This window comes from Eupeodes corollae, chromosome 1 (assembly GCF_945859685.1).
Source record: "Eupeodes corollae chromosome 1, idEupCoro1.1, whole genome shotgun sequence".
In the NCBI taxonomy this organism is placed as follows: domain Eukaryota; kingdom Metazoa; phylum Arthropoda; class Insecta; order Diptera; family Syrphidae; genus Eupeodes; species Eupeodes corollae.
This window is the reverse complement of record NC_079147.1, coordinates 11,038,916-11,056,135: the sequence shown is the minus strand read 5'-3', so window position 1 is coordinate 11,056,135 and position 17,220 is coordinate 11,038,916. Positions and strand designations below refer to the sequence as shown.

General features: G+C 31.2%; 1 protein-coding gene across 2 annotated transcripts in view; it reads left to right on the top strand.

The window, feature by feature from the left end:
* Nucleotides 1–10,439: 10,439 nt before the first annotated feature.
* The window catches only part of LOC129938650 (growth hormone secretagogue receptor type 1), an 87,918-nt gene continuing 81,137 nt past the window's right edge, over nt 10,440–17,220 (top strand). Inside the window, exon 1 of one of the 2 annotated variants that reach the window (XM_056046322.1) lies at nt 10,440–11,201. In XM_056046322.1, the coding sequence (XP_055902297.1) occupies nt 10,998–11,201 (204 nt within the window). In that variant the 5' untranslated portion in view covers nt 10,440–10,997. The remainder of the gene's footprint in view (nt 11,202–17,220) is intronic. The other variant, XR_008780479.1, reaches the window with a different exon arrangement.

Here is a 17,220-nt window from a genome sequence, read left to right as displayed (position 1 = left end):
ACGAAAACCACTTTGAAATTCGCTATGCTTGTTTTCATTTTGCACTCAACTGTTCGTAAAGAATGATTGTGAATATTTTTAAAGCTGCACTCAGAAACAATATTCCTTTATAATTTGCAGGGTCTCCTACATAACCCTACTTATGGATTGGCATTATTAGGGCTTCAAAGAAGTGATCGGGAAACGTTCCAAATTTAAGCATAATGTTAAGCACTTCTGTCAATTTAATCTTAAACAAAATTGTGCTATTTTTAAAGAACTCAGCTGGTATACCATATGAGCCAGCTGCCTTGCCATCTTTAAGAATTTGTAGAACACAATTAACTTTATTTTCTGTTATATTCGTATCGAGTTTCTCAATCCAAGTTGATGGTTGTGCATAACTCCAAGATACTTGTATTGGAGAATTTAAAAGCGGAGTAAAATGATAACTTAACGCCTGCAATGACAATTTTGCTGAAACTCTTACTGTAGAATTTCCATTAAGTTTCACGTTATATCCCAAAACTCGGCTGAATTTGTATTTCGACTCAAGGAAACCGTTTGATTTTCTTCATGCTTCTTTTTTTTGTAATCTAACCTCACACTTGGAATATCATGCCCTCTAAGAAGTGTTTGGATCTCTATCTTCCCCCCTCCACTTGTTTTTATCATTTTGTAGTTAAAGTCGAATTTCTTCATGTATGAAAAACCATTGTTGGAACTATGTATGTTCACAAAATAGGTCTGAAAAGTATATTATTAGAAACACAGTTTGCCTCTCCCAGATTCTTAAACTTATTGAAAAGCATCTCTTTCGATTTTTTGAGGTTCTATTAAGAATCTTTTATTTTCCTTTGGCCAAATGGCTTTCAATTTTTGTGAAGTTTGTGCCCGTTACACTCTCGGCGCTTAAAAAAGTAAACGGAGTTGAGGCTTTGTTCTCTAATTTTAGCAAGGCATTGTACAAAATATTCCACAGACTTATATTCATTGACTTTTCTACTTTTGACATCAAACCGATTTTGTTTCAATGTATTTCTTTTTACTTTAAACGCTGCATTTATAATTATCGCTTCAGGTGCGAACTAACCCTTTCCTGCTACTTCTAGAATGCCCCAAGATTAACGACATGAAATTAATTACTAAAAAAGAGGCTGGGATGCGACCCACACTGATAACTTCCCATCCCGTCTGTCGATTTGTCTTGCTTAAAAGTTTGTCTTTATGTACTCGTATCAATTTTTACCAAATTTGGATACTCTTTTTGTAGATTTTATTTTTTATATGAAAAAACGGACTGTTGGATTTTTATATAAAAATTACTGAATATCGAAAACAATATTTTCTGTGAAATAAAATAAATTTCAAGCCAATATTTTTAAGTTTTGAAAAGCTATTTGAGTCGAAAGTAAATTTTTACGAAGCTTTAGTATTGTTTTTTTTTTTTTTTGAGTTTTATTTTTTGTAAAAAAAAAACTGTCAATTCGATTTTTTTTAAATTTTACCAACAATATTTCTTATGAGATAAAATTACTTTAAAGCCAATACTTAAAATTTTTAAAGAGATATTTGAGTCAAAAATCAATTTTAACCAACTTTCATGCATTTTTTTTAGGTTTTTATTTTTTGTAAAAAAACTGTCAATTCGATTTTTTTCAAACTTTAATTGAATGTTGACAGCAAGATTTTTTGAAAGATAAAAGTAAATTAAAGCCAATATCTCAAAGTTTTGAAAAGATATTTGAGTCGAAAAACAATTTTTACCAACTTTTATAATTTTTTTTTTAGGTTTTTATTTTTTGTAAAAAAAACTGTCAATTCGATTTTTCTCAAAATTTTTCAGAATGTTGAAAACAATATTTCTTATAAGATAAAATAAGTTTGAAGCCTAAATTTAATGTTTTTGAAAAGATATTTGAATCGATATTCAATTTTTACGAACTTTGAGTAATGTTTTTTTTAGATTTTAATTTTTTATAAAAAAAAACTGTCAATTAGATTTTTCTCAAAATTTAATCAGATGTCGAAAACATTATTCTTTGTTGCACAAAATTGTTTTAGAGATAAAATCATATTTCAGTCGTAAAATTTTGGAGGTGACAAATTTTTTTTTTCAGTTTTATTGATTTAAAAAAAAAACCGTTATATTGATTTTTTTCAAAAAATATACCTGTTTGGTATCACATTACAGTCTATTATATAAAATTTAATTCAAGTCTCTAGCGTTTTTGGTTCGTAAGATATTTAGGGTTAACCAAAATTTTCACCTTTTTTTCAAACTGCTATGGTAAAAAAACCACCCACGCAATTTTCTTGAGAGCCCTTTCTGCATCTTTCTCTCTTATTATCTGTATAACAAAATTTATTTGAAGTCGATATCTCTTCTGGTTCTTGAGCTATGGACGACGAAAAAAACGTCGCGAACGTACGGACGTACGGACGTACGGACGTACAAACGTACGTACACACGCACGCACAGACATCTTTCTAAAAATCTTTTATATCGACTCTAGGGACCTTGAAACGTCGAGAAATGTCAAAATTTTCAATTTGACAAATCAGACCCATTACAATAACTTCCTATGGGAAGTTAATATTCTTATTATTAACTTTATGCTGACGACACCAGTTTTTTGAAGACGATTTCTATGCCTGTCTATGTATACCTGTGCTCAGAAATTTTAGCTCTTGGTCACATAAGAGCTCAAGAATGCGAAAACTTTCTCCCAACGTTACCTTGACTTGTCCTTGAATGCGTCTCCCAAGTATAGTCCCCTCATGAAAAGGTACATATTTCAAAAATGTACAGCATTCAAAGCCTTATCCTTGGATTTGCCCTTTCAGACTTAGCTTCACATAATCACCTCATTTCTTTCTTAAATTAAACTAAAAACGCTGAAAGAACGGGCTCCATTAATTGTCCCAAGCCTAACAACTTCATCTTTTTAACACTTAAACTTACAATTTAAGAAATTAATTATTCACTTTTTTCATCAATATGAAATTTAAAAATCTAAATCTATTATACTAAAGACCTCGTATCAAGTTGGTTAGTGCGTTGGACTGTCATGCCAGAGGTTCGATCCCTGCCTATGCCATCTAAAGTTTCTTTCACGGGTATTGCCTCTTGTCATGGAAAGTGCTTTCTCAAATTTGCCGTTCGGATTCGGCTTAAAACTGTAGATCCCTTCCAACCCTGACAACAGTACTCGCACACAGGAATGGTTGAAAGTTGTATGTCACTAGGCTTTGGTTTCAAAGGACTGTTGCATCACCCAATTTATTTATTTATGAATCAATTAAAATGAAAGTTCATTTTTCAAAGAAGATGTACTCAATTAAAAACTAAAATCAATAAAAATTACAATTAGGTTTGTTTCTTTGACACATCGAGATATAGTCCAATTTTTTTAGTGATTGACTACATGTGCACATAAACATATTAAAAAAAAGTTCTCGAAGTTGTCGCGATGGCTCATACAAATTTATTAAAGACAACAATAATGGGCATTTATTAACATAACAGAATACATTTTGCGTCTGTTTTCAAGTTATTGAATTCTTAAAAGTTGTCATCTACTTTTATTAGAAGAAGTTTTGATGTTTGCGCTGTAATTTCTGAATAGCAGCACTTGTAAACTGTTGTTCAAAAATTTCAACTCTCTTAGAATGAAAATTATAAAAAGGTTTTAAGATTAAACAGCTGTATTCTATTGGTTTTACTTATAATGTAAAATGCAATTTGAGGACAAGAAGGTCTTGAAGTCCATGATATTACGTTTGACGAAAACTAGCATGGAATTTGCTTTGCAATTTTCAACATATAGGTGCAAGCATTAACAAATTGGAATTGTTTCATATTTGCTGCTTATAGTTATACTTTTTCGTAAGGTAGGTAAGATTCAATAGATAAAATATAACTTTAAAAATAAAAATTTGTTAAGAATATAACATTCTCATTCCAAGTTGAAAAATGGGTTTGTTGCCTCCACCAAAAATCAAAATCAAATAATTTGTCTCTGTTTTTGATTAATTCACCACATTACATATCCATTATTTCTCAAGTAATTCCAAAAAAATATATTGAAATTCATAAAAGCAATCTCACTTAATGCCATTAATTTAGTATTAAGTCCATAATAATGAATCCATATTTTACTCGTATTCTTCCTTAATCGTCATTTATCCAAATCTCGTAGAAAAGAATTATATTGAAATATTTTTGTTTACCACAAAACATTGATTCTTCTTCATTAACAAAACCAAAACAAAAAAAACAAAAAATACATGAACTCAACATAATCTTATCAAAAGGTCAACACAACAAAATATGTATCAGCCCTTTAGGAAATAATTGTCTATATGGGTTTGAATATTGCTGACTTGGGCATTGTGTGTTGACAAGGTCATAGTAATATATTTAGTAGTTCTTTTGTATTCACAGATAAATATGTACTTCCTTTTCTCTCTTGGGGTTGCAATGATTTCATCTATTAATTTAATTTTTATATCTTTTTGATATTACCTTCGATAAGTGTAAGACTTGCTTCAAACGCCCAACAATCAACTCCATAAATACATACTTAGGTACAGTTGCTATCTTTAGGCTCTAGAGGATTACCACAATCCTCACGATAGTAATAAAAGCATAAACATAACCTTCAACAGCAATGTTATATTGGCAAAAAGCTTGGGCGTATATTTTGTAACGTGCTCGACTTAAAGTCCCATAGAAATTACCATGACATTTTTGTTAAGGCTTTTCAGTTTTTATTCAGCAATATTTGGATAAAGCCTACACATAAGTTGTATTCAGGAACACCTTGAATACAATAGGATTACTTGGCAGCGAAAAGAAAACTGTATCAAATTTTGTCACTAAAATCGCGCATAATGGACCATAAGCCATCTACAAAAAAAGAGACTGAACGAACTCATTGGTTAACAAACATAATTTTTAAATATTCTCAAGGAAATTTCAAAATTTAATAGCAACTTGTAAAAAGTGAGTTGAAATGGGTTAAACTTTGGCTACTACTCCTCTTGCAGTCTTTCAATTATGGCGTTAAAATCATTTGTAAATTTGTTTTCTATTTAGTAAATTTTTTACTTTCTATACACACATTTAAATCCCACAACAAAGTTAAGAAAATGCTGCAGATGTATCTTTAAAAAATCGATGGTGGTGGCGAATACTCAACTTTATTATTTTAATAAATTTTAACCTAAACATTTTCTTTTCAGAACCAAAAGGTTGGTATGTTCGATATTGTGAAAATATAGTTGATGTAATCCAACAAATAAAACACTGTCTTTTAGTTAATAAAGCGTAAAAGTAGGATTTCTCTTTAACATTGCTTTTTTCGGACTAATATCGGAAATCGCATGTAGTCTATCGAAATAAAAAACGAAAAAAGGTTGACATATACAAATATTTTGTTTGTTGTGATATTTAGGAAATAGATTTTCTAGAACTTCTTTTGTAGCGTTGGGGTCAAAGTACTGAATGTCATACTATAGTATTCAAAACAATGCAGGCGAAATACTGTGTTATAAAAGTTCTGTATATGTAACATGAAAAACATTATTTTTTAAAAATGTAATACAAAAAGAGGGGATCGAGTCAAAATTCTGGCTTCAAAATTCTGCTTTTCAGAATTCTGCTTTTTTAACGAAAATTCTGCTTTTCAAAATTCTGCTTTTTTTTGTCTGGTTTACAAAATTCTGCTTTTCAAAATTTTGGAAATTTGTATTAAAAAAACATCTGCTAATTCTGCTTTTTTTTAATAGTATATTAATTAACGGAAAAGTCAATTTAACATGGTTGACTAAGTTAAGAGAGCAAAAATTAATTGCGTCTAAACATTTCGCTTATGCAAGCGAGAGGATAATTTTACAAAATTCTGGAAATAATAAAAATAAGGTTTGTAAAATATTAAAAAGCGCTCGCTTTAAAAACAGAACAGAAAACAGAATTTTGAAAAACAGAATTGTGAAAAGCAGAATTTTGAAAAGCAGAATTTTGACCCCAACCCCAAAAAGAGACTTGGATGAGACCCACACTAAGTTCCTATTTCTTAAAATAAAATTTAATTCAAGAAGTATGCAATCAAAATTAAAAAGTTGAGTTGGTTTTAATGAAGGTAATAAGTTAAATTTATTAGGGTGTAGATTGTTTTTATTGTAAAGTTTGTCTTAAATTTGGTTTGATTTTACTAAATAATTGTGAATTTGAAATCAATATATTTCTTCGTTTTCAAGACATTTAAGTATATTATACACAATTTTTAAAATTTATTTTTGTCTTTTTTTGTGCATTAAAACTTTCAATATTTATTTCTTAAAATCCAAACAAGAACATTATTTATAGAAAGAAAGGAATAAGTGACAAAAATATTTATAAATAAAAAAGAGTTATTGTCACTCTTATTAAGTACAATAAAATTGCATAACGTACAAAAATTAAGATTAAATTCATGAAAACATTAGCTGAAACCATTCACTACCAAAACTAAGGAGCAAGGAAATAACTTGTTTTATAGAAAATGAGAAAATAACATAATGATAGAATTAGCTAGTCTATTAAATATTCGACACGAGGGAATATTAAACGAATTTTGAAATGCAATTGTTCGAAACACCGGTGTAGATACTCGATTCAAAAAATTATCACACATACTTTAATTATCAATAATTCGAAAATAATTATTACCTGATTTTCCAAAGAAAATTTTTAGAACTTTATAGCAATACATATATCGTACTGAAAGAATTTTCAAAGCCATAAATAGTGGGAAAATAGGTTTAACACAAAATAATTTCTTTAAAACACTCTTAACTAAGACGAGAAGAGACCGTACTTTGTTGTAATACGTATGGGAACTTCCCCAACAAGAAATTGTATATTCTAGTTGAATGAGAGTATCAAAACTGACTAAGATTTTCTGTACGGTTATAAACACTCATTCTAGAATCAATAATCAATTCCAAATACTAATATTCATTTAAAATATTTGTTCATCATAGGGCTGCAAGTACAGTGAACAAATTTAAATGTTTGACACTATTTAGTACGAAAAAAGAAATCAGCTACAACAATCTTTTGGCCAGACAAGCTTAGAAATATTACCTAAGTTTAAGAACCAATTAACTATAAGGAATTAAAATATGCCTAATACATATGTCCTTATATCACTCCTAATACCATAAAATTTCATTTTTTGAGTTCTTACATCTTAAGCAATTACTTATGAAACCTCGAAACCCAGCACTTTCAAGTTTGCTTATAAAAAATGCGTGATTGTTATTCCAACAAAACAAATAAGGTGGGTGTATTCCTTTTCTCATCAAGCCTTACAAATATTTGAGAACAGAAATGTAGCACGGCATCTTTGTTAGTTTTATTACTTTGAAAATCAAACTGAACATTTTCGTTATAGTTAAAAACCATTATATTTTGTACAACTAAAATATCAAGAGAAGATCTACAGAATTCAATACTTTTTAAACTATCTATACTTAAAAACCCCACAGTTAACAAATTATATGATTTCTCACAAAAAAGTTGTAAATATTTCCATAAAAACACACAGTGGTGGGCAAGAATTTAGCACAGGTGTTAAAGAAAATAAAAACCATTTAATTTTCAATTTGTTTTCTTATTATGAAATTAGTTATATTTTATTTATATTACAAATACAATATACATAGCACTATGTTTTCATAGTACATCATCATATATGTTTAACATCTGTAAGAAGAAAAAAATATGGAATTTAGAAACATCAATTTTTCGCCTGGACGCGAATTTAGCATATTCGACAGTTTCTTGATAAAATTTTACTTACCGTTATCAATTCTAAGTTTTTCTTAGTATTTGGTAGGGAACCCTTTATTTTTCAATACAGAAGCAATTATTCTTGGCAAATTTTCAACCAAAGCCTCACATCGTGACTTTGGAATTGCAAACCAAGCATTTTGATTCTCCTGAAACACTTGTGTTAAATTGGTTGTTTTTTTTTTGCTCAATGTTATATGCAACATCATTCCACAAATTCTCGATCGTGTTTAGATCGGGTGAATGTGTTGACCACACGTCGATTGTATTCACCTCTAAGGCACACTTCACTAACTTTGAAGTATGTTTAGGTTGTTTTCGTGAAACGCCATAATAACGGCAAATTGTCTTCTGCGTAGGGTATCATATGATCCACCAGGAAATCTCTGTACACCTTCTGGTCCATTTCAGTGTCAATTTTTACAACGGGGTCAACGCCGGCCGTGCCATGTAAAAGTAGCCCAGACCATAAAGTTGCCTCCACTGTGTTTTACCGTCTTTATGGTATGCCTTGGGTCATATTCAGTGTTTTTTGGACGCCATACATATTTTTTCCCATCCGATCCGAACCGGTAGAATTTAGATTCATCGCTCCAGAACACGTTTTTCCAAAAACTAATTGGTTCGTATAGGTGAGCTTTGGAAAACTGTAACCTAGATTTCAGATTTTTTTTTTGATGCAAGCGGTTTTCTCTGAGCAACACACCCACGTAGATTGTTTTCATTTTATCGGCGTCTTATGTTCTTGAGGAAACATTTACTCCATAGTTTGTTGAAAGTTCGCTTCGAATGGCACGTGCAGGTCTTAAACGGATCCTTGGTCGAAAACCTTTAAATAATTCTATCTTCAATTGTAGATGTCTTTCTGGACCGGGGGGGGGGGGGGGGGGATTTGTTTAACGTTTTCAATCACTCTAAACTTTTTTAAATGACGAAGGGCATTATAAACCATCTTCAAGGAGCATTCTTACAACCTAGAAATGTCTGGTACCGTCCGCCCTTTTGAATTAATTTTAAAGATCAGACTTCTTTTTTCCTTTGAGCACCATTTTCCTTTTTTTTTATTTACATAACTTACTTATAACTTACTTATATGTTATAACATAACTTACAATATTTACGATCTATATGGGGCAGGAAGCCTCATAATAACGGCAAATTGTCTTCTGCGTAGGTTATCATATGATCCACCAGGATATCTCTGTATACGTTCTAGTCCATTTTGGTGTCAATTTTTACGGTGGAGCCAACGCCGCGCCGCGCCGTCGCGCGGTGTCATGAAAAAGCAGCCCAGACTATAATGTGTACGGTGTACCTTTGATCATATTCCCTGTTTTTTGGACGCCGTACATATTTTAAACTTTCCATTGGAAGTTTTTTCCACTTCTGCTCTGAATTCTTATTGAAATTTAACACTACTAAACTTCAACCCAAATTAAAACCATTTTCTGTACATAAAATAATGTATCAAAAAATCATCCACTTGTAAAAAGATTCCTCGCTTAAAATATCAAAATTTAGGCCAACAAATAGGCCTATTGTGAAACCCACATCTTGCATCTTCTATATTGCATTTTATTAAATGTTACAAGTCTAATTAAAATTTCAAGTTCTGTCTTTATTTTACGAATCCATAGCACATGTAGCTATTTCAAGTCGAAAGTAAATATAAATGTTATCGTCAGATTCCATGTGGAATACCATACCCTACATAGAATTCCCCATCATATATTAAATTGTTGTCTTCAGATTTTACACAAATCTACTCCTAGAAATCCTTTTTCATAAACAAAATCTACTTCATCTTTTGAATGAAGCATCACGCAAATCTCATGACATCAAAACCCCGTTGAGAAGGAGCCTGCAGCGCCACAGAAAAGTATTCAAAAGTAGATTAAATTAAAAATTAAACAGCAAAACAAACTGCAATTAAATAACTCAAAGTGTTTAAAATTCAATTAAATTTTTGCAATAAACCTGTCAGCAACTTAAAGAAGCGCCATTAAAATCCATCACATCAACCGCACTCTGTCTTGACAGAGAATACACTTTTCCTTGCCAAATCGAATTAAGTGTGTCACATAAACATCTCTGAAATTTATTACCATTTTGTATACAACTCGTACAGTCGTTGTCTTCGTCGTCATCCGGTCCGGTTTATTCCGTCTGTACTCTATTTCGAGTTCTACGAGCTTATATCATCCACATCCTTTTTGCTTTCTCAAAAAATAATAAAAGCTATAAGCTACCGCACTGACCAGCATTTTCCTTCTGTATATTTCCAGATTCTACAACCGCATAGTTTAGAGCGGTGGCTTCGCCATTAAAATTGCACTTTCGCCAGCAACATCACAGTGCAACGTTATAGCAAAACTGGAGCAGTTTAAATCATTGACGTTCAAAAGTGAAACGATTTTCTAACTTAACAACAACAACTTTCAGAGTGAAACAAAAACCAACTGCAGCCCATCAGGACCCAGTAGTAACACAAAGTTAAGTGTGTAGCCACTTCTGCCCCCCGTGGTGGCTCTGAAAGTGTTGTACAACAAAACACTACTGTCCTGCCACACACAGGAACTCCATCATCATACAGTCATAACCCAATTATTATCGCCCCCGAAGAAGGATCAAAGGGAGGAGTAGAACACTCTATATCAGTTTCAGGAGTACGGCGCGGCGACCGACATCGAAACCGACTACGAGCAACAGCAGGCGCAAGTCGTTAGCTTTCAGGATAACAAAGTTACACAATAATGTTTCGGATGTTGTAATTGACCACCCCTATTCCGGATATTTAGTGTTAATAGCCCCCCAGGCTGTGGTTGAAGGTGAAGTCGAACAAGAAGTCGATTCGGTTCCACAATTGCAACAACAGAGACGCCTCTGCCGCCACCGGTGTGGTCTTCATCGTCGTCGTCGTCAAAGACAACAACTACTGTTGCCACATCGAGCATCGGAGAATGCCAGTTGTAGTTGGGTTAAATTACTCATCACAGCAACGACCTTGTTCAATGCAGCATCAGTGACTTCGACCAGAATACCATCATCGACATCAAGTTCTAGTTTCTACCGACATCAAGGTGCTGCGGTGGTGGAGAGTATCATCATCGCCGGCGGCAGCAGCATTACGTCGACTGCGATAATTCCCGGATATTCCTCCTCCTCCGATGGCGGTGGAATGGGCATTTCCGGGGGTGGCGTCGCCGCCACTGCCGTCCAGCTGGAGGGTGGATCTTCCAATGTCACCTCAAACGCAACCACATCCTCCGAGAATCACTTCAATAGCACAACGGAGATGCCACAAATTCCATCATACATACGGACAACGTCGATGTTTGTATGCATCTCAATTATGATCTTAGGAGTCATTGGTAACGTAATGGTGAGTAAAACTTAACTTAACTTAGCTTAAATGAGGTGAACTTTACCCCAGTTGTTATTTTTGTTGTGAAAAATGTGTATAAATGGTCATGAAACATATTTGATTTATGATGTACTCGTCCATAGATTAAAAAACTAGGGCAGTATTAAGGTTAAGGATATTTTAATAGGTTGAGCTACATAAAGTTGGCTGAGTAGAGCTTTTAGGACGTTGTAAGAGAAGTAGGTTATTATTTATATGTAAAATAAAAATGAAATTAGGTGGCGCAACAGCTCGTAGAGAACCAAGGCCTAAAGACATACATGATTCCATTAATGAAATTATTCTTACTGTCTCGTGTTCGGAGAAAAAAGTTGTTAATAAAATAATTCCAAACTATGTCTCAAGAAAATAGGTGGGGTTAAAATCCACCCCACAACTATTACTCTTGATTTGAGAGAGCAAAGTTTTATTGACTCCATAAAAACTTACATTTTTATACCAAGAATAAAATAGTAAATAAGCGAAGAAAGGAAATTGTTGTCTTAAAAAATATTAAGGGTGGTTAAATTTTAAGGGCCGATGTTGATTTTGAATTAAACACAAATTATTTAAAAAATGATTTTCATTCATTAATGTGCCTCATCACTGGAGATGAATTGCTTCGAAAATTGATTATCCACTGTTGCCATTTCTTTAACCCGTTCTGACCATTGACAACGGCGAAGCTTGTAATGGTCAAGACGCTTTAGTTCTTGAGTCAATCTTACCTTGTAAGTACAAAACGAACTGCACTATACGCATCAAAAGAAACATGAGTAACTTTAACGCGTTGCTTGATTGTGTATCTTTCCATGGTTTAAAATAAGTTTGTCTGAAATTGAGAAATGTCAAATGAAATGCAGATACAAACTTGACGTTTAGATGTGGTTCGCATTCAACATTATCTCTTAAAATTTTACCACCTTTTACATTGTGTTTAAGGATACATTCTTATCTAGTGACTTTCTTTCTTCTTGAATGTGAAATTCTTAAACAGAAAAAATGTTTATTATTCCAACAATTTTTAGCACCTAGACATTTGTGAGACTTAAAAGTTATTTTATAAAGCTTATGAATGCTTGGTTTTAAAAATTTAAACTAAATAAATTGAGAATGAATTTGTTGAAGCGATAAAATGTTTTTGTAAGAAGAATTCAAGTCTTAAAATTACCTCAACTATAAATTGTTAAGCTTTCAATAATGTCGTTTTCTCTGTGTGACATTTCATCTACATAGTTGTTCAAACCAAAGAGATATTATTGAAGAACGTTTAAATTTTCCAAACGTTAAATGCATTTAGCATCAAGTTGTGGATAACTTTGCCCAAATTAATCTTAGAAAATTATTTTCATAAAGAGTGGTTTAACAAAAGATTAATCAAATTCAGTTATAAAAAGAAATAAGACGATACGACCCATACTGATAACTTCCCATCCCGTCTGTCGATTTGTTTTGCTTAAAAGTTTGTAGGTTTTCGCGTTATGTTAAAAAAGTTTTCAATTGAATAATTCTTAAAAAAATTAAAATTACCAACAATGTTTTGCATGTATAGAAATAGGTTGAATTACAAATCTATTTTAGTTAACGAAATTTTCAGTCGAAAGCCAATTTTTAGCAGTTTTAGTAGCATTGCTTAAAAGCTTTTATTTCTTATATAAAAAAATACAAATTGGATAAATGAATTTAATTTGAAGTCAATATCTTCTATTGTTTGCGAGATATTGCGAACCGAACATCGATTTTTACCAATTTGCGTACTATTTTTTGTATATTTAATTTTTTTTTCAGGAAAAAGCGGTCTGTTGGATTTTTATAAAAAATTTACTGAATACCGAAAACAATATTTTCTATAAGATAAAATTAATTTAAAGTCGATATTTTTAATTTTTAAAGAGATATTTTAGTCGAAAGTAAATTTTAACCAAGTTTTACTATATTTTTTTTAAGTTTTATTATTTGTAAGAAAACTGTCGATCTGATTTTTCTCAAATGTTGAAAACAATATTTCTTATAAGATAACATTTGTTTTATTCTTTGATCTTAAATTTTTGAAAAAATAATTGATTCCAAAATCAATTTTAATCAAATTTTTCTCAAAATTTTAGCAGATGTCAAAAACATTATTAACACAATTATTTTGGAGATAAAATCATTTTTTGTTCGTCAGATATTTGAGCTGACAAATAGATGTTTTTGTTTTATTTTTTAAGATTTATAAGAAACCCGTTAGTTGGATTTTTTCAATTCTCGACCATTATTGGTTAGGTAAGTGAGATATTTTGAGTTAACCAAAATGGTCACCTTTTTTTGAAGTCATTTCTGCATCTTTCTGTATTATCATCTCTTTAATCAAATTTATTTGAAGTCGATATCTCTACTGGTTCTTGCGCTATGTACGACGCAACGAAACAAACTTCCCGAAAGTTCTGATCTACGACATCTCTCTAAAAATATTTTATTTAGACTCCAGGGACATTGGCACGTCGAGAAATGTCAAAATTTTCCATTCTACAAACCGTATCGATCCGTTTACTTAATTACTACTCCAATTATACTTCTAGGTGATCAATTTAATTATTCCGATATCTATTTTAATATTTGAAGTTTAAAAATTTCAACTTGGTAAATTGATCACGCCTTATCTGCAATTAGAGTTGAAACAAGACCTATCATGGATAAAGTATTTGCAGTATCTTTGGGATTAATTTTTAATTGTTTCCTTTAATGGTGAGTTTTTAAGTACATAAAAAAGTTCTTTCATTACATCAGTTCATAAATCACTCCATAATCAGGAAGTTTCTAACTATCGCCCTATTTGTAAAAAAAACTACAATATCAAAAGTTTTTGAAAAATTATTTCTTTAAGGCATTTTTCTCCATGCAAACATAGTTTTGTTGATGGTAGATCTAATAGTACAAACCTTAAATTTTTTTCTAATCATGTATTAAATGGATTTGAATAACGTATATCTAAAGTATTTGATCTGTTCAATCGTAAATTATTTCTTATAAAGTTTCAAAATAAAAATGTCCACTCTGATTTCTTAAACAGGACATATGCATACTTCAATTATCGTATTCAATATATACATATTCGTAACTTTCTCTCTTAACCTATCACCACTACCTTAAGAGTGCCTCAGGGAAGCCACCTTGGACCTATGTTGTTTTTATTTTTTATCAAGGACATTCCCAACGTATATTTGAAAGTCTTTTGTTGTAAAAAAATAAAACACGATTGCATTTTATTGCAAGAACATCTTAAGAGATTGTCGAATTGGTGTTTGATTACCTAATCATACCTAAATATTGCAAAATGTCAAAGTTAAACTTTTTTACAAAATCGTTTATCAATTAACTTATCTTAGAAAATAAACAATACAATTCTCTAAGACCATGAGTAATCCTAAAATCTCATAAAGCCCAAAGTTCAAAAAGTTAAAAAAAAACGAAGCGAATGTTGTTACGTCCAAATTTTTTGTTGGCAATTTTTAGAAAATAATTTGTATGTTTTATTTTGGGTTTTGTGATAAAGGGGCTTTATGGATTTTATTTTGGGTATTACGACGATTATGATTTCTATCATTTCTTAAGTCTTATCACAGAACGACATAAGGCCCAAATCATAAAATAACATAAAGCCCAAAAAGAGAAACGTCGCAAAAATATCACAAAGAAAACTTTACAAAGCCCAAAATGTCATATAAGGTATATTACCTAAACCGACTTTTTATGTCGTATTGTCCAAACTTAGAAATGTTATAACGCCCAAAATTTTGTACTTAGCAAACATTTTGTGAGGTTGCAGGATCTGAGACGCTTATAAACAGTGAGGTATGAATGTATAAAGCCCCTGCTTTGAACACTATCAAATTTCGGGCGTTATGATATGTTAAAATTGGTTTGCGAAAAACAACATTAAAATTGAGATTTGTGGCATGTTCTTTTAAAACAGTTTTTGGACGATATCGCCATTGCCATTTTTTGAGCGATATTACATTTTGAATATTTTGGCGTTATTTTATTGGGCAATAAGACAGAGGACTTTATTAACTTCTCTTAGGAGATTATTGTAATGGATCCGATTTGTCGAATTGAAATTTTTGACATTTCTCGACGTTTTAATGCCCCTAGATTCAAATTAAAAGATTTTTAGAAAGATGTCTGTGCGTGCATGTGTACGTACGTTCGTACGTCCGTACGTCCGTCCGTTCGCGACGTTTTTCCGTCGTCCATAGCTTAAGAACCAGAAGAGATATCGACTTCAAATAAATTTTATTATACAGATAATAACGCAGGAAGATCCAGAAAGGGCTCCCAAAAAATTGTGTTAGGGATTTTTTACCTTGGCAGTTTAAAAAAAGGTGAACATTTTTTGTTAACCCTAAATATCTCTCGAACCAATGAGACTTGAATTAAATTTTATAAACAATTATTTTTTTTGAAAAAATTCCAAGTTTTCTTTTATAAACCAAAACAAAATTTCACTTCGAAAATTTTACGAATAAAAAATGATTTTATCTCCAAAACAATTTTGTGTAACGAAAAATAACGTTTTTAAGATCTGGTAAAATTCTAAGGAAAATCAAATGGACAGTTTTTTTATAAATAATGAAAACCTAAAAACACATTACTCAAAGTTGGTAAAAATTGAATTTCGACTCAAATATCTTTTCAAAAACTTGAGATTATGGTTTCAAACTTATTTATATTATAAGAAAAACGGATTTCAACATTAAGCCAAAATCTAATTGACAGTTATTACTCAAAAAAATAAAACCCTAAAAAAAATAATACTAAAACTTAGTAAAAATTTACTTTTAACTCAAATAGCTTTTCAAAAATTAAAAAAAATGTCTTCAAACTTTATATTTCACAGAAAATATTGTTGTCGATACTCAGCAGTTTTTTTATAAAAATCGAACAGTCGGTTTTTTCATAAAAAAATAAAATCTACAAAAAATAGTAAGCGAATTTGGTAAAATTAATGTTCAGTCCTTGATATCTCTCAAATTTTTGTAATTTTAAAATTTTTAAGAATAATTCAACTGGCAACTTTTTTAACCCAACACGAAAACCAACAAACTTTTAAGTAAAACAAATCTACAACCGGTATGGGAAGTTATCAATGTGGGTCGCATCCCAGCCTCTTTTTTTGTTTTTATTTTAAGAAAAGCGTTAATTGATTTTTTTTTTCGAAATTATACCATACAAAACAAATTTAAATGAATTTGATAGGATTTTGGTTCGTGAAATATTTGTTGGGTCGAAAAACACCCTTTCAATTTATCTGGAAGTCTTTTCTGAATCCTCTGTGTTATTTGTGTATAACAACATTTATTTCAATTCGATATCTCTACTGGTTCTTGAGGTATGGATGATGAAAAATGGTAACCCGGGAGCACGGACATACCGATGCGTAAGAACGAACTCAAGAATTACAATAACTTTCCATGAAAAGTTAAAAAGTACGTTAACAAAATCTAAGTACATAATTTTCTTAAGCTTAAAACTTAAAAACAATTTTTTCAACGCTCGCAATGTCGATGCATAAATCGTTGACTATCATACAAATGACACTCTCTGGTCAATGAAACCTGAATTTTGCACTTAAAAAACTTTATACTAAATCAAAGAATTTAATGAGAACCCATAAATGAAATAGCAAAACAAATCGAAGTGAATATTAACCTTATCGAATTTGAAGGCTGCGTTAACTCATGCAAAGGCAACACTCCTGGCTTTGATCGAATATCATACACCATGATCAAAAACTGCCCAATTATACTTAATCTTTACAACGGGATTCTTCCTAAAGGGGTTATACCACAAATAGGAAAATTGCGACAGTAGTTCCTATTCCCAAACAAACAAAGATATTATAAATCTATCAGGCTTTAGACTAATATCCTTCATACGGTGCCTTAGCAAAGTCGTGGAAAAAATTATATCGGGTAGACTATCTTGGTTCCTCGAAAGAAACAACCTGGTAGATATA